General features: G+C 34.9%; 1 protein-coding gene across 1 annotated transcript; it reads left to right on the top strand.

Annotated features, from left to right (window-relative positions):
* The first annotated feature begins 214 nt into the window (after positions 1-214).
* On the top strand, positions 215-19204 carry LOC140452520 (nucleolus and neural progenitor protein). The gene is made up of 2 exons (XM_072546838.1): positions 215-483; positions 18232-19204. The coding sequence occupies exons 1-2, from the start codon at positions 411-413 to the stop codon at positions 19152-19154; spliced, it is 996 nt and encodes a 331-aa protein (XP_072402939.1). The 5' UTR covers positions 215-410; the 3' UTR covers positions 19155-19204.
* Positions 19205-26732: the final 7528 nt, after the last annotated feature.

The following is a 26732-nucleotide window of genomic DNA, read 5'->3' as shown; positions in this document are numbered from 1 at the left end:
AGTTAAAGAATAAGCACGTGTTGATGACAGTTAAGCAACCAGAATCGGGCATGCGTATACAAAAACGGTACACGTTTTAGTATACACTCTGATAGCATGGTACAATCACAGAATACTACTAATCACAACTGGAGTATTCTGTGGTACACATTCATTGTACCATGCTCTGATACTATATCTCCGATTCTATCATCAAGTGTGCTGACGAATACACAAAAGTAAGCAAGTCGAAAGTCGATAAAAAGAAGAAGTTGTATTTTAAACAGGAACCACAGGAACGTAAATGTTAACCTAAAATTTTATTTTTATTTTGAGTAAATAAGATTCTAAAATTGCTTACATCTATCAAAATACGGAAAAAGCAAAATTAAACTGCTATGTAATATACAATATATATATATTAAACGAACATGGATGCCTGGAATTTAAAATTTTTACCATATCCAGCAATTTCTACATTTAAAACTGTGAACCATGATCTAGGTATGAGACTATTTATGTTATTAATAATATAAAAAGAGGATAGTTTGCAAGTATGAAATTATCCTTTATGTTATTTATTTATGCAACTATAAGGTACACCTAAAGTAAAAGCCATATAAGAAGACAGTGTAGTAATTAGGGGATGATCAGTGGGCATCAAACGATTTTTAAAATTTAATTCCAATCACTAGAAAAATAAGTTATTTAATTTCATTTAGTTTATGTTCAGTAAGAATGTTTATTTTGTTCTGTTAAAATCAAATGAATAAGGTAATAGGACATGTTGAATTTGACACAAGAGCTGAATGTGTCTGTCAATTACTGGATTATATATACATCTTTGTCTGTCCAGTTACTGACACCTCAATCAGTGACTGAATTAACTATGTTTTTACAAGGAAACTCTCATATAATTTGCCATGCAAAGGCAATGCTACCACTATAAGACTTATTTCTTACAAATACATTTTTCCGGTCATTATCAGGGGATCTCAATCATAGGATACTACATGTTCATAACATTGGTATTTACTAAGGCTCTGAAAAAAACTATACTCTAGATCAAATGGCTGCAGCACTTCTACTTGTTTGAAGAGGAAGGTCAGTTGCTGGTGCTTATCCAACCTTAACAAAAATGAAGAAAACATTTTGGTACAGTAGATGATTAGAACTTTCTAGAATTAATTATCCACTTAAAAAACGAAACTTATAAATTAAGTTAAACTTGTAGTGAAGGAAACCAAAAGAGATAAGTACCAAATTTGTAAATGGAAGGCCTGGGCTAAAAAGGTATATAAAAGTTTTCTAGGTTTGCATCCTGAAATTTCTGAAAAGAACTTAACACTTTTATCTTTCTCTTTTATCTTAACACCAGCTAGAGAAGGGGTCTAATGGACAAGAGTGTACTGTTTATTCCTGATCAACCACACAGACTTTTTAATGCTGCTGAAATAGTATTTTCCTTTAGCCAAATAGAGATAAACTTTTAGCAAAAAAGGGTGAAAAAAATGTCCAGTGCAGGGTCCTGATTCTATTTCATTTTGATGTCGAAATTTAAAAGCGACTACGCCATGACAGTCGCAATCGCTAGCGATTCTTATTCATTTCGATTGTAGTTAAAACTGGAGATATTTACTTTATCATTTTGACACTGCTGAAAATTTGGGTTGGCCCTGTTGTTTATTGGCTGCACGCTGCTTCACCTTCTTCCAAATATGGTTCTAATACCCTTATTAAATAATTTGCAGCTTGTTTATTAAGCCGGAATTGCTGCCTAAATTGAGCATCACTTAGTGAAAAAGAATTTTGAGTATCCCGTAACATTCTTCTTATCCTCCATTGTAAGCGTTGGATATCTATCCTCTCTAATTCCTCCAAAACTAGCAAATGTCCGTAAAACACAGCCATATTAATACTTTTTGCCTCAGTTTTCCTTGCAAGGATCAAAACACAACACCGCCTACCTAAACTGAACCTAAGTTCACTTCTCTGTTCTCCCAGTCCAGCCAGTCATGTCAGATTAATTTCGACTCGAAATGAAATTTCAACCACTTTCTTGAAGTTGCAATCAATTTCGATAAATCGAAAATTAGTGACGTCGTTTGGTTAGTTCAGCTGAAATCCACAAGGTTCGCAAAGTCGCATTTCGATGTCGCCATATTAATTTCGACATGTTTTGAGTCGAAATCTCAATTAGAATCAGGGCCTAGGAGTAGATAAGAAGGAAAACCTAACCATACTGATTATCGCTAACACTGCTGGTCAGTTTTGCTCCACTAATGGTGTTATTTAATTACACAAGGATTCAGAGTTATATATCATGTAGTATTCCAAAATAATGAGTAACTTGTACTTCAGAAAACAGGTGGATGTGTGGACCAACTTTTCATGAATACATATCCAATATGTTTTTACCTTGGCTTACCAAAGAGAAAATTGAATGACCTGTATTAATCTTTGTTGTTGATGACCATGTTTCTCATATGACTTTGCATCTGTCTGTATTTCATTTACTGCAACCAATGGATATAGGTGGAATTAGGCCACTGAAGAGAGCCTGGAAAGATGAAGAACAAAAATGTAGGCTTGATAATTTTGGAAACAAGTTACAAAAATAACATTTTGCCCATTATTGAAGAATGCTTTAAAATCCGTTTCTCAGCATACCATAACTGTTAACTGTTGAAAATGTCAAATTTGACAAAAGATCACAGCGCCAGGTTGTGGTAAGAAATATTAGCAGCTACACAGCAATATTTATAACGGCACTTCAAAAAAGAATTATTGGTAAAGACAAATTACAGGGATTTAAAGATTGTCATTCAAATGATCAGCAAATTGAATTGACCAATCATGAGTATTTCAAAATTTGAAGTGAGCATATGAGAAAATATGAAATGAAGAGTTATCAACAACAAATACAAAAAGAAGTCAGTAACTAACAGAAGAAACAGAAATGAAACTAGAGAGTCAGAGGAAGCAAATAGAAACTGTGGAATAGAAGGCATGCAAAGAAATACAAGAAGGAATAGAGAAAGTGGAATGGAAACTGGAGAGAGCTTTACAAGAAGATAAGGTTGAAACAAAAAAGGAAATTAAAGAAATCCAGAAGGCAGTAGAAGAAATAGGAAAAAGGACTGTTGTCCAGGAAAATCGAGAAATTATCATACAAACTTCGAGTGACATTAAGATCAAATTTGGCGAGGACGTAAGAAAACAACATCCAGTGACATTCATTAGAACAATAAAAAATAAATTTCAACACACCGGTAATTTTGAAGATTGCAAAGAAGCTATCAGAAGTTATTTAACAGATCGAGCATCCCTGATTCGAAAGCAAAGAAAACACATTAGTCTCATGTATGGATTTTAGTACCCGCTTAGCTTTCGTAGTATACAGTCGATTGCTCCCGTTATCAATAGTGCTATGAAAAGTGTAAATCAACAAAAACAAAACAAATTAGCTTATCAGTGTATGTATTGATAAAAGTGGTCAACTAATTGACTAGTAGATAAAAAATGAATACATGACCATGCTTTTAATGGGCCAGGAATTAATTACAATCAACAAATGTCAACAAATAATGGACTTACTATACAGGATGTCCCACCTAGCAACACATACACACCACAACACCAGCAATCTCAGAATATTGAAGCTCAACCAATTCCCACACAGTAGGCAATAAATAATAGCCAACACCACCATAGAAGATCATCAACTAGCAATGAAGAATTCTTAAGATTTGATGAGAGCGAGCAAAATAAAGAAAATCCTTGGCAAGTAGTCAAAAAAACCTTGAAAAGAAAAAAAGTAGATGTTACCAATAAACCATCAGAGACAGTAACAAATAACAAATATAGTTCTCTCCCACTCCCTCTCTCCCACACCTAAAATAACACTCCCAGACCAAGATAGTCCAAGATCCCAGAGCGATCAGACATAACTTATTTTCACACAGATGAAACCTTAGAGTCTCAATAGCGTCTCGCGTGCTTTGAATACCTGCGCATTTATGAAACTTGCTGAGTGACACCTGGGCAGGTACCAGGTGAGAAAGGTAACTAAAAATAAGAGCTATTTAACTTAAATTTACATAACTGATTTTTATACATATTTTGTAGAATATTATTTTAAAAATTCTGTAATAAGTGTCAGACACTTGTCATGGACCAGAACTTTTGTCAGACGCTTTAAAGCTCCACTAAAATTAAATTAACTTTACTTACTTTTACATGTCTGATTTTTAAATATGTTATTAATGGTACTATAATAAAGTTATATTTAATCAGTCAGACAAATTAGAATGACCAAACATCCCTCAAACACAAAAATTAGTTAACTAGAGGTATGAGCGCGAGAGTGCTGTGCGCATGAGCCTCAGAGTAAACAATTCAAATTCATTAAGAATACTTACTATTTTCGATCCGATTAAATATTTTGGCATCTCTATTTTAATATGATGAACTCTAGCATTAAGATAAATATTAAAGTAAATTAATGTATTGATATTTGGGATAATTAATTAATTCGGAGCACTTTGGTTTCATAAGAAATTATATTTACTTTATTGTAAAAAAGACAATAGTTAGGATAATTAAAAAAAAATAATTTTTGTAAAAAATCTTCAACTGGGATTGATTGAAACAAACATTTTTCTATATTTTAATCATCATATTCATTGTCGCAATTATTACAATTTTCATCATTCAACCAATCATGATGCTGCTCATCCGAGTCATCATCTTCATCATTATCAGTTATGTTGTTGCTGGCTGGTTGTTCTGCAAAAAATAGTTCAAAGAATTAAAAAGCAGAAAATCACAAACATAATAAATTCTAAACCTGAAATCAAAGTATAATACCTGAAGTTTGAAGGAATTCACTAACGTTTGCTGGTAATTGGTCACCATCAAACCAATGAAAGTGATTTTGGTTTTCTTCTAATCTCTACCCATTGTGTTCAGGAGTTAAAATGGTTGGTTGTTTTGCATTTGCATTATTCCATATGCTAAAAATGTAATTAGCACGGCGGAATTGTTGGAATAACTCACTTTAGCATGGTGGTAAACTGCTAGCATCAAAATTTTTTAAATTTTTGCGATCGAATTCTTCGTTAATATTAGATACGCTGTAATTATTTAAAAACAGTTGAAGCCGGGCAGCATTAATGTTGCACGTATCAGGAAAACTATAAATTTCGCAGATAAATTTTTGGATTATTTTGAAAATATCTTTTTGGGTGGCTTCATCGGTAAACAACTCTGATTCTCCAAACTGCATGAAAGCTCGCTAATATTCATGTTTCTTCATTAATATATTGAATGGTCTTTGTTTGCCCTTTAAAAAAAAAAGGCGGGATTAAAGTCACATCCAGTTAGAGCGTGAAACCCTGGCAAACTTCTACATAAAGATGGTCCCAAGTACTCGTAAACCTTTGTCAAATTAATGTATCTCTGGTTATTTCCGGTGCCTGCGTTTAACCATACATTCGAATCATCATTTTTTAAATTATGCATATATCGTTACATAATTATCGCAATGTCTCACTCACTCTGAAATGCAAGCACAGCACTCTCGCGCTCATACTTCTGGTTTACTATTTTTTGTGTTTGAGGGATATTTGGTCATTCTAATTTGTCTGACTGATTAAATATAACTTTATTATAGTTCCATCAATAACATATTTAAAAATCAGACATGTAAAAGTAAGTAAAGTTCATTTAATTTTAGTGGAGCTTTAAAGCGTCTGACAAAAGTTCTGGTCCATGACAAGTGTCTGACACTTATTACAGTATTTTCAAAATAATATTCTACAAAATATGTATAAAAATCAGTTATGTAAATTTAAGTTAAATAGCTCTTATTTTTAGTTACCTATCTCACCTGGTACCTGCCCAGGTGTCACTCAGCAAGTTTCATAAATACGCAGGTATTCAAAGCACGCGAGACGCTACTGAGACTCTAAGGTTTCATCTGTGTGAAAATAAGTTATGTCTGATCGCTCTGGGATCTTACTCTAAGAGGAAGAAGAATAAACTAAAACTAACACAAAACGCAAATAAAACATCAAAACCACCTCCAATAGCAGAAAACACACAATACATCACAAAATCCTTAGCAGACAACACAGTAAAGATAAGTTGCGATACACCGGACACATATAGGAAAATAATAAAATACACAAGGGACAAAAATGTAGTACACCATACTTATCAACCTAAAGAAGAGCGTGCCTATAGAATAGTCATCAAACACCTACACCATATGACGGACATCGATGAAATAAAAACTGAATTAGCAAAAAATGGACATGAGGTTAGAAACGCGATGAATTGCATAAGTAGAACAACGAAACAACCTTTAAATATATTCTTCGTTGACTTTGACCCAGCAGAAAATAACGAAAGACATTTACAAACTGACAAATCTTCAAAATAGACAAGTGGAATTAGCTATACAAGTGGAACCTCCAAAAATAACAAAAGGGACCACCCAATGCATGAGATGTCAGCAATATGGCCACTCAAGATCATACTGCCACAGACCATTTGTGTGCGTCAAATGTGGTGGAGAACACGATATATCAGCCTGCAAAAAAAGTAAATATACCTCTGCTAGGTGTGCTTTATGTGATGGTGCCCATCCAGCCAACTACAAACGATACCAATTCTATCATAACTTACTCAAGCCAAACAATGCCAACAATCGTATGAATATTCAACAAAACGCTAACAATACGACTAGACCTACAATGCGCACAGCAACATCAGTGTCTCTAACCCATTACCCAAAACAATCTCAAGGCAGCTATGCTAATGCAGTAAGAAATGGTACTGAACAACAATCAAACATTAATGACAGGATGAACAAATTCAAAAACATGTTCCAACAATTACTGCAACAAAACAGCATGGTCCTAAACATGCTGACAACGTTTATCTAAAATTCAATAGCTTCATTAAAATAGCAGAGTGGAATGCCAATGGACTTCAAAAGCACAAATTGACATTCTGTTAATAAGTGAAAGCCATTTTACAAGTCAAACTTACTTTAGGATATCTCACTACACAACCTATTCCTCAAACCACCCAGACAATACAGCCCACGCTGGATCAGCTATTCTGACAAAAAATACTATTAAACATGCAGAACTACCAAAGTATGCTGAAAATTGCCTGCAAGCTACAGTGATCAAAGTCAGTATGAGGTCTTACGAACTAACAGTCGCAGTAGTCTACTGTCCACCCTGATACAATTTAAAGAAAGAAGACTTCAAAAACTTCTTCGAAACTTTAGGACATAAATTTATTGCAGGGGGAGACTTCAACAGCAAACATATATTATTTGGATCTCGTCTCACAACAACTAAAGGCAGAGAACTAGTAAGCTTAATACATGAAAACAACTACCACCCTTTGTCAACAGGCTCTCCTACATACAAGTGGAGAATTAAAATAAATGAAACAAAATCAGTCCAAGTGACTCTTACCTTGAGAAGAGACCAAGACCAAGAAATTTAAAAAATGATAGATGATAAGATAATAGAAAGGTGCGATTCTCCATATACATTTCCAGTTGTTATTGTTAAAAAGAGTAATGGAGATTTGCGATTTTGTTTAGATGCGCGAAATATTAATCAGTATACGGTATGTAAATATGAGACACCTTTGAATATAGAATCAATTTTCGGGAGAATAACGGGATCACATATTTTTTCTAAAATCGATTTAAAGCATAGTTTTTGGTTAATTCCACTTGCGGAAAATTGTAGAGATTATACAGCGTTTTCCATCGACGGGGTAGTTTACCGATTTATAGTAGTACCTTTCGGTTTACAGAGTGCCTGGGCAGTTTTAGTTTGTGCATTACATACCTACTCTCTTAGATAAACATGACGAATTTGTAGTACATTATTGATGATCTGTTAATCTTTTCACCTGATGTTGAAAGTCATCTAAAACATATTAAAATTGTACTTGAAGCTTTGGATGTGGCTGGTTTAAAATTAAATATAGAAAAATGTAAATTCTTTCAAAGAGAGGTCATCTATTTAGGTTTTAAACTAGATCGAAATGGGATAAGAAAGATCGGATACAGGTCATTAAAGACTATCCACGGCCAACAAATTTGAGAATGTTACGGGGATTTATTGGAATGATAAATTATTTCAAGAAGCTCATCCCGGATATCAGTCAAAAGGAATTATCATTGATCAGTCTGTTAAAGAAAAATATAAAATGGAAATGGGGTGAAGAAGAAGAAAATGCTTTTATTAATTTAAAACAGGAATTAGAGTGTGGAGTTAGAGTGTATCATCCCATCTACAGATTGCCTTTTATTTTAAGGACAGATGCTTCGATCCATAAATTTACAGTGGTTTTGTTACAAGTACACGAAGACAAAGAGGTACCGATATGTTTCGTTTCCAGAGTAACAAAAACTCATGAAAGGAAATATATATGTGCTTTTCTGTATAAACAAATTAAGATTTTATTTATCGGGTTCAAAATTTACAGTCGAAACAGATCACGTTGCTTTAATTCACATAATGAAAAATAGGTTTGTTAATAATAGAATACATCGCGGTGTATTGTTATTGCAAGAATATGATTTCGAATTCAAATACATGAAACAAAAAGATAACATAATCACAGACGCTCTTACTAGAGATGAAAATTTCATGAAGGAAGACCAGAGAATACTACAAGTAGGAATCAATAGATTGATCGATAGGGATGGTATTTATTATATGAGAGAAGTCATGCGAGATCAACAAAATTTGGATGAAACAGAACAAAGAAGGGTAGAAAGAGAAAATGAAATTTATATTAAGAGATTGGAAGGAAGAGAATTGTATGTTATAAATAACGAATTAGCAGGAAGAATAATAGAGAATATTTACCAGAACAACGGACACATCAGAAGCAGGAAAGTCTGGTTCGTATTCAGGGAAAATTATATTAGTAAAGATGACTATAAAATAGCAAAGGATATCCCAAGAAAATGCGACATATGTCAAAAATATAAAAGAAGCACCTTTAAAAATTAAAACATTCTACGAAACATAACATCCAGACAGAAACTCAATATCGTTGCAGTGGATATGCTAAGTGACCTAATCCAAACAACACAAAGAAATAAACATATTTTGGTAATGGTGGACCTATTCTCAAAAGGTACGGAAATAGTTGGAAAGATTGATCAATTTATTGAAGAAGTTGGAACACTGAGACACATACTGTTAGACAATGCCACGTATTTCCGAAATGATAGATTTAAAGGACAATTGAGACAAAGAGGAATCGATACAAAATTTTTGAGTATACGGCATCCACAGAGCAACCCTTCAGAGAGGTTTATACAAGAGGTCACAAAATTTTTACGCATAGCATCGGATGGCAAACACAGACATTGTGATAGAAAAGTGCCAGAAATAGAGGAGTATTTGAATTCCAGTCCCCACACAATATCGAAAGAGGCACCCGTATTTATGATGAAAGGGATAACACCACCAAGACGTTGGGAAGAACCAGAACAAAGGGAATACCAACAAGTAACAGAAATAGTAGATAGAAGATTAAGGAGAAGTGGAGAAAAATACCTCCAACGCCAACAGAGACAAAGAAAAAGAAGGCCAGTTACTTTTGAAGCAGGAGAAAAGGTAATTGTAAGAGCGTTGAGAGTGTCAAATTTAATCTGTTTCAAATTGCTGCCAGTATTTGAAGGCCCATACAGGGTGCCTGATGAAAATGGAATCAACAGTTATGTCTTAGAGCACTTAGAGACTGGAAACATCAGGGGAATATGCATTATAAGTGATATATACAATTACCATGAATAAATCAAACCTACATTCAATTTTCTATTTAATTGCGTAGATACATGAACAAAGATACATTAGCGGGCAAAATGAAATTAATGAATAATAGAGTTTATTTTTTTATAAAATTATTTCTTGTTTATAGATAAAAAGTAATGTTGGTATGTAAAAATCAAAGGCGGGGAAGTTAATATGATCCGAAATTGTATATAGACAAAAATGTATAGAGAAAAATAAGAAGACAAACAATTTGTAAAATTATCTTATAGTTATATTCTAGATATACGGTTTTAATTTTATAGTGTTGGTGAAGTGCTAAAATAGAGACTTTCTCAATTTTAGATTTATGTTTGAACTGGGACTTTCTAAATTATGAAAATCGATAGATTTAAGAATAATTTGTAAATAATAGGTTGCATTGAAATATGATTCTACCTGCCGTTTTCAGGGATTCATTTCTGTTATCTCAAAAGCGGTCATTAACGGCGAAGGAGAAAGAAAGAAAGTTATTGTCTTGTATGATTTGTACACAATTACGGGAATTTGAAATTAGTTGAGTTTTAAGAATTTGTAGAGTTTTGGAATTTGGCTGAATGCAAAGAAATAATGTTTTGATTGGTTACAAGAAATTATGAAAGAGATAGACAGGTGGGAATGAGATTGAAAAAGCAAGGACGATATTCTGCTGATGGACTTGAAGCGAGTGAAGACAAAATCGAAAGGAGTGTGCCGATAGTTTGTTTTTTTAAACCGATGAAAGAAAAATTATTGTGGCGAAAAGTAGTGCAAAGAAAGTGTTAAAAGCTGTAGTTGCAGTATTTGTAAGTAAAATAATTTACTATTTTTGGAGCGAAGCATAGCTAAGGAGAATTTTGGCCTTCCAATAGGAGAAATAAACATTGTTGGGAGTTTGTCGACAGTTTTGTTTTATAAGCAGAATCCGGGAAGGAGTTTGTTGGATAGGGAACTAATTAAAGTAAATCCGTTTATAAAAGTACAAAGGCAAATTGTGGATTTATATTTAAATGGGAATAAGCCACAATTAAAGGTTAAAATACGTTTATTGACGTTTCAATTTCCACTTCGGAAATCGAAGTGGAAATAAACAAGAAAATAGCTTCAGAACAATATTAAGCAAATTGTGGAATCGAGACGTTGATTGAACTATATTAAATTTGAATTATACCATGTTGAGTCTGGCTGAATGACTAAAAGTCTATGCAAAAAAAAAAAAAAAAATTTGAATTGTTTTGTGGTTAATTGTATATGCAACGGAGTAATTTAGGGAAACATTTATTTATAAGATATTTATTTAGTGTATGAAAATCTACAAAGGTATTTGGTCATTATAATTTTAATTTATTGCACCAATTAATTTCTTTTATTTATTTCCTTCTACTCCTCTTTTTTCTCAAGCACTATTAAAAGAAAAGGTAATGTCTTTGAACTCAATTAAGAACCCTGAGATGAGAAAAACATATATTTATTAATCTGGCGTCTACATTAAAATTCATTAAATATTTTTTTGTTTTAATTTGCTAATTAGATCATAATTAATTAGATTTTGTTCATGGAATTTCAAAATGAAGTTGTCATTTTTGTTAAACATTTTTGTCAGTTTTAAATTGAGTTTTTTTATCATTGGTTGCTTTAAGGTACATCACTTTCTTTATATATTTTGAGCAACACAAGCATACATATATGTTACAGTGTTTATTTTTCCCTCACGTTAGCAGCATTATCTGTAACTACTGAGCGAACTTTTCATTTCAATTCGCCGTCATACTTCTTAATTCTATACACACTTCTCTGCAGTCTGAGCATGGCCTGACCATAAATAAACTTCACCAGACTATGTGGTAACTGCAACACACCATATGGGATCGTTATGGACAACCGTCAAACCGTCAAAACCTAAGCAAACAACTTTATTTTGTATAAAATCGCGAAATTTTTGCATTTCCTTATCATAAATACTGTCAAGCAAGTGTCCGCTTATGTCTCTTCGACTAGGTGACTTGACACCCAAGAGATGAAGGACAAATGGAGAATATATTTGGAGACACTTTTTCAAGATCAAAGAACGGATTATAGGCATCCATTTTCAGAGAGGATGACGGGCCCGGACATACTTAAATCCGAGGTAGAAGAAGCAATAAAACGGATGAAAAGCTGTAGGGCCTGATAATAATATCGAAGCTGAATTTTTAAAACTCTTGGAGGATGAATGAATAAATTGGATCACGGCTGTCTTCAATAAAATATACAATACAGAAATCATCCCTGATAAATGGCTAGAATCAGAATTCATAGCGATACCTAAAAAACAGGGGGCTAAAAAGTGTGAAGAATATCGAACAATCAGCCTAATGAGCCACATGTTGAAACTGTTTCTTAGAGTCATCCATGGAAGAATTTATAAGAAGTGCGAGGAACAAATATCAGACAGACAGTTCGGCTTCATTAACGCAGTGGGTACCAGAGAGGCACTTTTCGGAGTACAGGTACTGATTCAAAGATGCAGGGACGTTAACTGCGACGTATACGCGTGCTTGATCGACTATGAAAAGGCATTTGACAGAGTTCAACATCAAAAGATGATAAACATTTTAAAAGAAGCAGACCTGGATGACAAAGACCTCAGAATAATTTCAGAACTATACTGGAATCAGACCGCATACATGAAAATTAACGGAGAAGAAACAGATCACATAAAAATACTACGCGGAGTTAGACAGGGATGTATTCTATCGCCGTTGATATTTAATATGTACTCAGAAAAAATTTTTAACGAGGCTCTTTACGGAATAGACGAAGGCATCCTTCTAAATGGTGAAAGAGTAAACAATGTTAGATATGCCGACGACACCATGGTGATAGCAGATAGTTTAGAGGGACTTCAGAGGCTAATGGACAGAATAAACGAGTACAGTCAACAGTACGGACTAAACATTAATACCCACAAAACCAAACAAATAATTATCAGCAAGGAGAATATAAATGGGGCTCATCTATACATTAATGGGACGCAGATAGAGCGAGTAAAACAGTATTGCTACCTGGGAACTATTATAAACGAACAGTGGAGCAATGTACAGGAAATAAAGTGCCGCATAGGAAAGGCAAGAACGGTCTTTAACAAAATGAGCGCCATCTTCAAAAGTCACAACATATCCCTGGATACAAAAATGAGACATTTGAGATGCTATGTTTTCTCTGTGTTGTTGTACGGGGCGGAGGCATGGACGCTTACAGACACCACTATTAAAAAACTTGAAGCATTTGAGATGTGGCTTTATAGAAGAATGCTGAGAATATCATGGACAGCAAGGATCACGAACAACGAAGTTCTAGAAAAAATGAAGAAGGAACCAGAGATTGTGTTTACGATCAAACGCATAAAATTGCAATATCTGGGACACGTTATGAGAAATCAGCACCGTTACTCCCTGCTGCAGTCTATATTGCAAGGTAAAGTCAAAGGTAAGCGAGGACCCGGTAGAAGGAGAATATCATGGCTGCGGAATTTAAGAACATGGTTTAAGAAAACCTCAACGGAGCTGTTTCGAGCCGCAGCGAGCAAGGTCATGATTGCCAATATAATTTCCAACATCCGAAACGGATAGGAACCAGAAGAAGAAGAAGAAGAAGGTGGCTTGTAACCAGGTCGAAGTTCTTCTATGAGACGAATAAACTGTGGATGATCAACATGTTTAAATGGCAAATTTGTAGCAAATGTATAACGTGCTATTTGCCTGTTTAGAGTCTCCTTTTGGTTTGTACTTGTTTTGATAAGAAAGGATTCCACGGAACTTTCAGTTTTGCGTCTTTTTCGATTTTGAGCTACTAGTTGAGATGATTGGGGATTAGAAGAAGTACTTGGTCTGGACATCATTGCACCTCTGTCTTCAGTGCCTGCACTATCGTTTCGCTCTGTTGAAACAAAGGATGCAGAAGAGGAGAAAGAAGAAGCCCTATTACTTAGCAGTCACAGTTTCTTGAGTATCTGAAAACAAGAAATTCTTTTACGTAACAAAGAAGTATTTAATAGGGCTAAAAGAAACAAAAAATAAGGCATGAAAAGCTTCTAGTTCCTTATACTTTTATAAAAACTTATTTAATAGATTCGCAAATACAAAATACACAAAAATGGGGAGGAACAATAGAAACAATTAATATTCAACTATAATTTATAAATATGGTATTAAAAAACAAAATCTGGGTTTTCTTCATTTTTTGTCATGCTTCTGCCGTCTTAAATTTTAAAAATGCAGGAATATTAAAATCTCTTGTGATCACATCACAAGTCAAATTTTAAATAACTCTGACATTGTTCAAAATTTGTACCAAGTGAAGAAATATGCCAATATAAAAGCTAGATAATACAACGGTTGTTCGTCTATAAAAATGTAAAAAATTAATATTGTTAATTATTAATTTGCCATTAGTGCAATTTTTTGTACGAAAATTATTTTTCGTACCTTCAATGTCATCATCATTATCATTATTTCCAGAAGAACATTTGATTAACTGATTCTTCATTCTTGATACCTGACCCTCTAAAGTTATCCCACATTTTTTACACTTTGCTCTTTCACCTTTTCTGCTGCTAAGTTTAATACTTTCAAAGGAATTCCATACTAAGTCACGTCTTCGTCCACTTAAACCTGACATTTTCTCTTTTTTACAATTTAATAATCACTACACAAGTCTTTATAAAAATAGTAAAATATTTAAAATAAGTACTAAATGACAAGTCAAAACTATAAACTATTATGCTGAAATTACAGAAGATCAACTTGGGAATCCCCTGATCGCCGCACCATCACTCACAGTGAACGATGCTATGAGAGAACCACCTTGTTGAATAATAATAAAATACAATAGAGATATTCAAAAGGGATCTCCATCAGGACCGGTCTTGAATTATTATATTTTTGTTGAGATAACAAAATGAGGAAAAATTTAAATACATATTACTAGTGTAAAATTAGAGTTGTTTTAATTATTAGAAACTTTAAAATATATTAATTTAAAAATTTAATCATCAAATTTGTATTTGTAGTTTGTTGAGCTGTAGTTTTCATTATTAGGATAATATCAACAACATAGAGAAAAAAAATCGGTTGCCTGTAAAGTCGGTTTTACGGGCGAAGATTTTACGTGACAACGTCTTTTTCTCGGTAGAATATTTATTGATATGAATATTATTAAATTGCACAATAGGAACAAGGAATTGAATGAAAATAAGAATTGCACAAATTTTAACTATAGAAATATATTTTGTTTACAAAAACATTGTACATGTAAACTTAAACTTAACTAATTTCTATTTGAATGATTTTGTTGAGGATAGGACGATGATAGGAGAAATAGCATCGCACCAGCGGACCGATCATGTTTGAGTGGGAGAGGGACGCAAGACAGTCGCCGGTCCGGCGGGCCTCTCTCTCGTTCGGTGACTCATCGTAACAGACGTGAGCGGGCGTTACACTTTTTCATGAGTGACTCCGAGCCACAACCTAATTTAAGACGTTGTCACGTCAAAAAAGCAATAAAAAAACCATGGTTTAAACCTGCCAACCCTGCCGAAAATAAAAGATTGTCCCTGCTACTGGAGCCAATATTTTTGCCCACGGGCTTGTAGTTTATAATTTTAATATTACTGTTTGTTCTTTTTCAGTATAATATGGCACATTTAAAATATTTTAATGAAAATATAAATAAATATAAAATAAAATTTTCACCATACAATGTCAGAAAATACTAACCTTTATGGCAATTGTCACTTTACCCGTTGACATTGTGAAAGTACTCTCACGATCGAGTACTTAAGTAGAAGTCACTTTACTAGGCAACTAGGTACCCGTCAACGCTACATAATTTTCTAAATTATATGTATTGAGCTGAGTTTATTAGTCTAATTTAATAACTTTATTTATTATAAAAAATATTCTAACACTTAGTTTATTAAAGTCTTTATTTAATTTATATATACAATATTCTTACACTTATCACAACTACTTTAATTTATATTATTTATTTACAATATTTATTTCCGCGTTACAATTCGAAACTCGACCCGATATTAATTTTTGACTAACTTTAAAATGAAAAGGTCCTCTATTTATATAAGATATCCGTTATTCTGGAATCCCCTCGGCAACCTGTGTTGACCTTTCTCGAACAGAAGGGGGGCGCCAGATAGGTTTCTAGCGGGTCGGAGAATATACTAGAAAGGCATGGAAAGAAAACCGGTTTTATAGTGGCTCACAGAACCTACGAAAGAATTTTTGTTTAGAATATTAACATGTTTACAGGTCAAATGTCATATTTATCGTAACATTGACCCCCTCTTATAAAATGGTTCCTCCTGGAAACTTGGCGGGACTGGAACTGGAACGGTATGCTGGTATCGGCAACTGGACCCTCTTTTACAACTTCCAGTTGTATAAAAATGACAAGGGACGGTTTTCTCTCCTCACCAGTAACTATGCGGATTGCAACAAACTAACACCTGGACTTCGGTGTCTTTAAAGATCTCCTCCACCATACTTCGGATAACCCTCCAATCTAATTGGCGGCACCCCAACTTTGGCATGGCTAACTTTTGCACGTCGGACTCTAGTATGTGCTCTCTCAACTGAAGTAAGGCTTCCCATACATCTCGGTTGGTCACGGGCAGTGTCTTTTGTTACCAGGTAAAAAAGGTAACGTGATGCATCTTGGAGTTTCAAGGCTTTCCCAGCAGCTGGCACTTGGCATTGAAGTTATGCAACTCGACCGAACTTGCTTCGAAAGACGGATGCCAACCCTGGTGCGTCTTTGATACTACCCGGGATGGTAAGGGCCAGCGAGTAGTCATCGGGAAGCGCGAGTAGATCTTGCTTTTCTTCAGTAGTAACACCATGTCTTGCTTTACCGGTACGTCCATAGGCCCCCATGAATTCCGCAAACGTGAGGTCAGACACATCTTGGACTTGGTTTACTTCCACTTTTTCATCTACATCGTGGTCACCTTCGAAAGACGCCAGCCGGTTATGGTGTACTATTTCGTCTTTCCCCTCGGGATCTTGCTTATTCGGTAGATGACATCGTTGATCTTCTCCATAATGAGGTATGAACCTTCCCAAAACTGCTGCAACTTGGGAGAACAACCTTTTCGCTTCTTGGGATTTATAGAGCCAGACTTTGTCGTTCTTTTTAAAGTACCCCTTTTCGGCTTGCGTATCGTACCGTTTCTTCATTCGGTCGCTAGCAATCTAAAGATGGGAAAGGACCAACTTGTGTACATCGTCCATTCTTCTTCGTAATTCGATCACATAATCTTCACCTGCTACATCCTCTCCAGGTCGACACCCAAACTCTAGATCACAAGGTAGTCGCATCTCGCGTCTTAATAGGCCTCTGGCTGGTGTCTGGCCTGTTGATTCGTTAACAGCAGATCTGTAGGCCATTGTGAAGAACGGAAGATATTGGTCCCAGTCTCGCTGATGATCGGACACCATCGTTGTCAAATACTTGCTAACTGTCCTATTCATCCGTTCTACCATACCATCCGATTGCGGATGATACGCTGTAGTTCTTGTTTTCTTCATGCCTAGTCTATCACATATTCCTTGGAATAGATCGCTTTCGAAGTTCCTTTCTTGGTCACTTTGGATCTCCAAAGGCACTCCGAATCGGCTGATATATTCTTGGATCAACTTATCTGCAACGGTGGCGGCCTTCTGGTCTTGAAGTGCGTCCATCCGGAAGTCCATTACTACCAACATGTACTTGGCTCCATTTTCACTTTCTGGAAATGGCCCAGCGATGTCCAAAGCTATTCTTTCAAACGGGCTTCCAACATTATATTGACTCATAGGAGCTCTCCTTTTTCGGCAAGGCCCGTTACTCGTAGCACAAATAGTACATTTTTTACACCAGTCCTTTACGTCGTCGGAACTGTTCATCCAATAAAACCGTTCCCGAATTCGCTGAATGGTTTTCTTTACACCGAAATGCCCTCCTGATGGACTGTCGTGTAACTGATGAAGTACTTCGGCTATTCTGCTCTTTGGGATCAAAAACGTTTGAGCAAGCTATCTTCCATGATAAATGAGTCCCACTGAGCCCAATACGTCTTAACTACTGAGCATAGTTGTTTCCGTTTCTTTCGGTCTATTTTAATTTCTTGCGCAGATGAAATGTATCATGTTTTTTTTTAGTGTTTAATTTCATTGCATACTATGAGACTGTGTTGTTTTTTACTATGGACATAACTGGATCATCAATTTGGAGATATAATTTATGAAGATAATAAACAATCTGTTCAGGACAATTTAAATTTCTCTAATGCTTAATTCGTGGTATTTACTATTAATTTTTTGAAAAAATATATAAAAGTAGTACCTAGTGATTTATTTATAATTCTTTTTTTCAGATTTAGATGGTTTAACTCATATATGCAATGAGTTCAAGAGATTTTTTAAGAAGGATAGACACATGGAAGCAGAATATTTGGTGTTATCAAGAATAGTTTATCGCATGAAACAGAAGTTTCGCACATCCAAGGATTTTAAATTTTTAGAAAGAATTTACAAGTGTCTTAAAGTGTATTTTAATATGAATCTTCCACAATATGTAGACAGATTTTCAGAACTTATTCCAAGAAGATACAAACTAGATACTCGTTTACCATCAAGAAATTTACTAGATTATATACTTATTCGAGTACAAGGCGCTACAAAATTACTAGAAAAAATGGTGGATTTTTGTAAGGAGGCTGCAGACCTTTTACTCGTTAGAATTAAAACGGGACAATTTTGGAAAGTGGCCTTGATTGTATATAGTATTGTTTCTAGGATATATACTTTAGCCAAATTTACAGTAAATCAGCTATGTGAAGTCTACAAAAAGTTGATAGGCTTCTCCAAAATGCTTTTAGGGTCAAAGAAATGGTTGCCGCAAGGTTATATACTGCCAGATGATCTCAAAGAATGGTTGAACATCAGTTGGTTGGATGATGACATTCAGATAATCGAGCCTTCTCTACCAACTTCGGAGATCATGAAGTTTTTCGATTTGGTAGATGATAGCGATATAGAGTTTTGTGATGAATATATTTTAATACAAGAAGAAAAGGACGATAAGGATCTAGAATTATTAACACCAATTACTACATTTAAAGTAGATGATGATGATGAGGATCCCGGAGTTGTTATAGAAATAGATGATATTGTGTCTCCCGTTAAAAAAAGAAAAAGGACAATGTCCAAAATCTATCGAAAAGAGAAGAACAAAGGAAATATAACAAAGAAGCAGAAACTGAAGCATAAATCAAGATATTTTACTAATAAGAAATAATCGCATATCTTGATGTTATTAAAATAAACTTGAACTATTAAAATTGTGTACTTTTGTAGCATTTATTCAGCTATCTATGAATCTGGTACTGAATCAGAACTGCTTTTAAAAAGTAATCCTATACATTACAGTGTCTCGAGTCGCTCGGTTGGTATTCGAGTGCATGTCGGGTTATATTATTTTGGTCTTAATGCCCCATAGAGGAGTGCTTAGAGCAGTCGAGACTAAACTGCACGAGAGCGGTCGTACTGCGGTTGGATTTGGCTGCAACTTGACTGCTGTCCGGTTGAAATCGTGTGCGACTGCAACACGGCCGCTCGTATTCAATTCGGTTGCAACACGGATTCGGACGAAGAGAGACTCTTCTTCTCATTTTGTTATTACGTAAACGAAGAGGTAGAAAACGTCGTAGAACGTGGGTGCAGAATGGAATATTTCATACTTTTTATAACCAGTTCTTAACAATTGCAGCGTTTATTTGAAAAACAACACTTGTTCAAAAATTAAAATTTTGGCAACTCAGGAAAAACTGCCCAGGTTAAATTTATTTCAAATCTTACTTATACTAAGATATTCATTGGAAGGAATGTGGATATCAAAATAAATGTATAAGTTGATTTCATATTTTTATTGATATTTTAAACAAAAATCGGTAGAAACTTAGCAAAATATATTGGAAAATGAACATATATAATATCCTCGTAGAAATAACAAAAAATTCTATGATGCCTATAGCCACCACTGCTTGTTAACATTGCTACATAGTTCTGCGACTAGTGTATGGACCTTCGTTTCCCCAGATTCTGGTTGTAGATTAAGATAAAATTCTTTATTAAGCAGTGGCGGATCCAGAAATTTTTGTCAGGGGGAGGGGGTCATGAGTCTTTAGGTTGATTTTGATACAGGATTTAGATTTTTGCACCTTTCAGTAGCTGATCCCCAGAAATTTTTTGTCGGGGGGGGGGGGGTCATGGGTCTTAAGGGCGATTTTGATATAGAATTTAGATTTTTTGCACCTTTATGATATGATTTGTGCCTCATGTAAGGGAACCATTTTCTCAATAATTACTTTAAGCAATATATTAACCCAATGAGAAGTTATTAAAACCCAAATACCCTACGGGTGCAAAGAAGGGTACAACATTAAGGGGTCTTAAACTTAAACAAAAAAAAATAATTTAAACCCACATACTCTACGACAGTAAAATCAAGTGTACAAAAGTATAAACTAAAGTTAAGTAATTTAAAGGCAATAACTCAATGTAAGTGTAAACATTAATGAATGTATTTAACATTCCTAATAAACTCTATCTTATCGTTGGATATCCGATATCAATTTGTAAAAAAATTCATTTATTTCTTATTGCTATACGGAGTGGAAACATGGACTCTCGGAATTACAAGTATGAGGCGTATAGAAGCCTTTGAAATGTGTGCTTTTCGAAGAATGCTGAAGATTTCGTGGACAGAGCACGTGACCAATAACGAGGTGCTGAGAAGAATGAGGACAGAGAGAACTTCTAAATATTGTAATTAACAGACAAGAAAATATAACTTTCTACGACTCATAATGGAAGAGAAAGTAGAAGGAAAAAGAGGTCCAGGAAGAAAAAATGCTCCTGGCTGAAGAATGTAAGAGATTGGACAGGATTGGACACACATTCGATACTAAGAACAGCTCAAGATAGAGAGCAATTTGCTGTAGTTATAGCCAAACTTCCGTAATGAAGAAGAAACCTTAAGAATAAGTGTAAACAGCATTTTATTTAAATTAATTTATTCAACAAAAAACATGATATAAATAAGGAATAGTTATTTCTATAATTAGGCATATTAGGCTATAAGTGAGTGAAATATTTTTTTACTAGGTATTGAAATTTTTCTCACGAACTGTCAGCAACAGCCGGTAACGAGTGGTAAATAAAAGTTCAGTGATTAAAAATACTATAAGAATAAGATAAGTAAATATTATATAATTATATAAAAATGTATTCTTTTCGCCTATCCGATTTAGCAAATCGCTCTATGATTGCATCAACATCTAGAGAAATTTCAGGATGCACATTGATGAGTACTAAACCAGTTAATCTTACCACAGAAGTTCTATTTCTAAGTCAAGTCTTTAGACGCTTAAGCGTAGAACACTCTGCTGTTTCTGCACTGACTGGCAGTGTAATTATTATTTGCAGAAATATTCTGATATTTGGATACATATGAATATCGCAGTTTTCTAATACTTCATTATTTTGCACCACTCTTTTAAAACCGGTCCTTGTATATGGATCAGAGACATGGACACTGTCGAAAAGCGATGAAAACCTATTAGGCACATTTGAACGAAAAATCCTTAGACATATATAGGTATAAGGGGGCAAAGGAAAATGACATATGGCGCAGAAGATATAACTTTGAACTATACACAGCATACAATGAACCCGAGATCATAACATCCATAAAGATCGGACGTCTGCGCTGGATGGGCCATGTTGAACGAATGTTGGAGACTGAAACACCAAAACATATTATGAGGCAAAAACCAGTAGGAAGAAGGTCAAAGGGAAGACCCAAACTTAGATACATGGAACAAGATCTGAAAACACTTAAGATTACCAACTGGAAAAACAAAGCAAGGAACAGAACAGAATGGCGGAAAATCCTAGAACAAGCCAGGACCCAGAAAGGGTTGTCGAGCTACTGATGATGATGATGATGACCACTCTTTTCCACTTTTGAATCCACAGTGAAAACTCTTGTTCTACTGTGGAATATGCAGTAAGTAGTTGGTCCAATAATATCCCGGAAGGTGTCAACAATTTTTTTTAATGCAACTTTATCTTCTGGTGTGTTATAGTTTTAGGTAAAACAACTCGAAGATTAAATAGATTCATAACTTTCGGTGAAAGTCGTTCTTCTAAATCAGTTAAGATATTGTCTAAAAGAGGTAAATAAATAGATCTTCGGAAATATTCTTCGCAAAAGTTAGCAGATTGGTTTTGACGAGAAACTATACGAGCCATCTTCAATTCATTGTCTAGTTGTTCAGCTATTTGTTTACTTCATAGTAAAGTTTGCTAAAAACAGATTCAGCATTTGATCTTTTATTTTAAAGAATGCATTTAGTGTCCTCTATGGCCTCAGAAGCCTACTTAAAATCTAATTTTGGTGACTGAAGAAGACGACTAAGTGATACAGTTGTACTTAAAACATCACTAAGACAAACTACTGTTTCACAAATACCTTGGACAGCAGCTCCCAGCTCCTTTATTTGTATTCACTAGCGTATCAGACAGAGCTAATGCAACAACAATATTCACTTTGATATTTATTATATATAAGTTATAAAATGGAGCATACAGTCTCAACAATGATAATACATATTCAAATTACAATGATAATGCATATTCAAATTACAAACAACCAATTCGTAGAAAAAAACTTAAGATAAGAAATACCTAATACAAAATAAAAATGTGCTGATTTCGTGCGAAAAGTCATGTCATGTACATTGAATGAGCAATAATATGTGGGCGGTAATTCTATTTCATCAATAATCGAACGATTCTCTGGCACTTAAATGACGAATTGACAATATTTAAAAATCGCGTAACTTAGTGAAAGTCTTAGTCGAGGTATTACTGTATTTAGAATTGTTGATTTTTTAAAGAGCAATTTAAAAAGGCTTCCGTATAATCCTACACTTACCCCTAGAATAAATGAGTTTGAATCATTTTAACTCTTGACTTCCTGCTTATAGGATTGATGAATTTTAAATTATTTTTTTTTTAGGATTATTTGATTGATATTTAATTTTGTTTTGGGAGTGGTCATGTCCCCCGTGAACCCTCCCCCTTGGATCCGCCGCTGTTATTAAGAGGATTCTTGAGATATTTAGTTAACTCAATTAGATCGCGAAACTTTGGTTGAGTTATTTTATTTTTCGCTTTATTTCGTATCAGAGTTATTTGTTTTGGTGTTGTTTTTCCATTAATGGTGTTGTTTACTTCCAGCAGTCAGTAAGTAGAGCGAGTCATCCAAACCAGACTTTTATCAGAGAGAGACAGGCGTTAATCCCAGAAGCACAATTCGGATTCAGAGCTCAACATTCCAGCGAACTACAAGTACTCAGACTTACAGAATACATAGCCGCTGGATTTAATGACAAACAATATACAGGAGCAGCCTTCCTGGATTTAAACAAAGCCTTCGGCAGAGTGTGGGATGAAGGCCCGACATACAAAATGAGAGATTATTGATACAGCAGGGCCATGACAAAACTCATCTCCTCATACCTAAATGACCGGAGATTTAGGATCCAGATAGGACTAGTTCTATCTACACACGGAATCCCGAAAGCTTGAGTACCACAGAGGGCAGTCTTATCACGCCTCGTGTATATCATATACACAGCAGATGTTCCAGGAACACCCGGAACGCTAATCGGCCTTTATGCAGACGACACTGCAATCGCGGCAAAACATAGGAACCTGGACGTGGCTATAAGAAATCTACTGACGACACTGTTTGTTGACGATGCAATAATTACATATGCATCTCTTGCATGGGGGCACCGGCGCACAAGTCACAGCAACAAAAAGAAGATTAAAGCAGCAAACAACAACTGCCTTAGAGAAGCTGCAAACGTGCCCAGATACCTGAACGGTTCATATTCAGAGACCTAAAACAAATCAGGGTGCTGGACATGATGGAGAAAAAAGCAAGATCAAAATTCGCTGAGCTAGAAGACCACCCAAACCGAATCCTGTAAGAGATATTAAGGCATGATGTGTACCATAGACGGAAACACAGAAGACCAAACAGCAAAAAAGAAAATGCGCTCACCTTTGGCATGACACTATATTTACTAATGTTGATTTTATATGTTTCAGACAGCCCTCGAAAAAAGACTTAGAACACCAAAAAAATTAATAAAACACTAACAAAAGGCGCAAACCACAAAAAAATATTAACAAAACTCAAAAAAACGGGCAAGAGTGACCCACATCTTCGAGCGTCCAACTGGGCGAAGCCCAGAGCGGGAACGCGGGGCCCCAGCAAGCAATACATACAAGATCGATGATAAGTCACTAGAGATAGTAGGAATAGAGCGCCTTACGCTGTCTTGCATTGTTCGGGGTAGGATTTCGTGTGGGATGCCTTGTGTACCTAAGAATCCCACATGACAAGCACTTTGCTGATCAGAAAGCCTCTATAGCGCATCAGAGCGCTATCGGCGGGAGTGGATGGTCTAGAGTAGGGTGGAGTGATTCTTGTTTACGAGAGTTAATCCTCCTCGCTCCAATGAATTGTATCACCCTAATGTCATACTTCCCTATTACATGTGGAGGGAAATACACCTTGCTCCAACTGATTATGCAGGGAAAGATCCAAGGAAATAGAAGCATAGTGAGGCGTAGAATGTCATGGCTGCGCAACCTGAGAGGTGGTACGGATGTACATCAAATGAACTTTTCAAAGCGGTCGTCTCAAAAGTCCGAATAGCTATGATGATTGCCGACCTCCGCCGCGGAGATGGCACTTGAAGAAGAAGAATGTCATACTTAAAGAGCGTGCAAGTCTCTTAAGCTGGGTTAAATTATTGCTTGCTTCTGAAAATAAGTACTTAAATTAGTAATCTGTTTTTAGCACTAATTGCCGACCTATATTCAAAAGTTCTCTTCTTTCTACATACCGCGGTAATGTTCTTTCTACTAACTATGAGGATGGTGTATTTAGACCTTTGCAAGACGTGTTCTTACCTTTCGCTGAAGAGTTTTTATGTCCGTTTTAGTCCACTTAACAATACCAAACCAATAGCTAAGCGAGGAACAAATGTTTACTGTCTTTACCCTGCGTGTGAACTTTTAAGGTAAATCGGTTTTGATTTATTTTTAGTCGATTTTTCGTGCTTGTTTTACGCTTTCGATATATTTGTACATACTATTTTCACTCATCCTCTGGGATGAATCCTTCCTCTCAGTATAGGGTCGTGGTGCAAAAACGAGACGATTTTTAAATCTTTTAATTTTTTGTAACCAAAAAACCCGATTTTAAGGCTTTGTCATATTGCCCTGTACATAGAAAGCCATGTAGTATACTTCACGGCAAAAAATTTGTAAGTGCGTAATTTTTAAAAAACGGTGTCTCGTTTTTAACCACTATTTAGGCTAAATATGAGACAGTGAGAGGTTAAAAATAAGACACTATTTTCTGCGCTTTTAGTTATTTTATGAGTGTGCAAATAATGAGCCACTGGGGAATAAAAACGATACACGTGCAAAGGTTTTAAGCGTTTACTAAATCAAATAACATAGTTAGGTTTTAAATTGTAAGAATATTCTTAGAGAAAACTCACATAACTAAATACAAAAATATGTTGCTATTAAACTAAAAAGAAAACTATTTAAAAAACAAGTTAAATAAACCATACCTAATTCAAAAACGAAGTAAAAAGATTTTTATTAGGATGTAAAGAACTAAAGTAAAAAACATTATTATTCTAGGTACTTCGTACTACATATTATTGAACGACGTACTTTTCAAAGTCGATAGGAAACCAATATTGCTGAGAGATACGACAGGTCGTACTTTCTATTTCTGGCAGGGGCAGTTTCGTTTCTATGTCACTTTTGTCGATGAAATCCTCAATGGCTGGAAAAATAAATTTAAATCTCAGATATTTTACTTCTACATCGCTCTTAAAAATTTTAAGAATTTGTGCCACGTAGTAAACTTGCCCCTTCTTAGTATTAAATTTAGTTAGGATAAAATAATTTTCCCGTAATCAGAGTTCATATGCTTCCGTAATATCAAAGTTTGTTTCTCCATTTTCTGAAGGCTCGTCATCATAGTCATCTTCAATAATATCTTCTAGAGTCAAATAATCTACATCACTTTCATCTTGGTAAACTTGCTGTTCGTCAATGCTGCTTTTACTGTCACTTTCAACTAGGTACTGTTTTATTCGCCTTTTGTTTCTTTCTTGATTTTGTAGATTTCTCACCTTTACTTTTCTCATTTTGTTCTTTCTCCTATATTTCCTTTAAGTTCTTCTGTTGTTAGGACTTTTGCCATAGAGTCGATCTTTCTTCTTCTTGCTGTTATGTTTGGGGTTCTTAGAATTTTCTCCAGTAGTAATAATTCAAAGGAACAAGATGGCTTGGGAGAAGCACTGTTAGATTGATCTGAAACAGACTCAATAAACTGTTCGGTCTGCGACAGTGGAGTTTCTTCATCGCAATCTTCGAAAATATCAAGTGGATTTTTAAACACCCCATGTTCTTTATATCCAAGTAGCTTTGCAGAATCTAAGCATTCTGCTGGATATCTGTTTTTATCGCATGGAAATATCCCAACCTTTTCAAAAGAAGATTTAATAATTTCTGCAAATAAACCTTCATTCCAAATGCTACAAATCAAATCACTAAATTCGCTTCTAGATGGTTTTCTCTGATTAAGTCTTTGCCAGTTAATCAAAGCTTCATTCCATTTCAATGGACCAAAGAAACATCGTCAAGCGATTGCAGTAAGTCAGTTGTATGAGCAGGGAGTTTCAATAAAGTTATATTTTCTTGCACAGCC

The sequence above is a fragment of the Diabrotica undecimpunctata genome, chromosome 1 (assembly GCF_040954645.1).
Source record: "Diabrotica undecimpunctata isolate CICGRU chromosome 1, icDiaUnde3, whole genome shotgun sequence".
NCBI classification, from domain to species: domain Eukaryota; kingdom Metazoa; phylum Arthropoda; class Insecta; order Coleoptera; family Chrysomelidae; genus Diabrotica; species Diabrotica undecimpunctata.
Note: the sequence above shows the minus strand (reverse complement) of the source record. Positions and strands in the feature narration are given on the sequence as shown.

Coding starts and splice junctions, on each gene's coding strand:
- LOC140452520 (XM_072546838.1), top strand. CDS start 411: ATGGATGCCTGGAATTTAAAATTTTTACCATATCCAGCAATTTCTACA. Junction 484..18,231: donor AACTGTGAACCATGATCTAG/GTATGAGACTAT, acceptor TCTTTTTTTCAG/ATTTAGATGGTTTAACTCAT.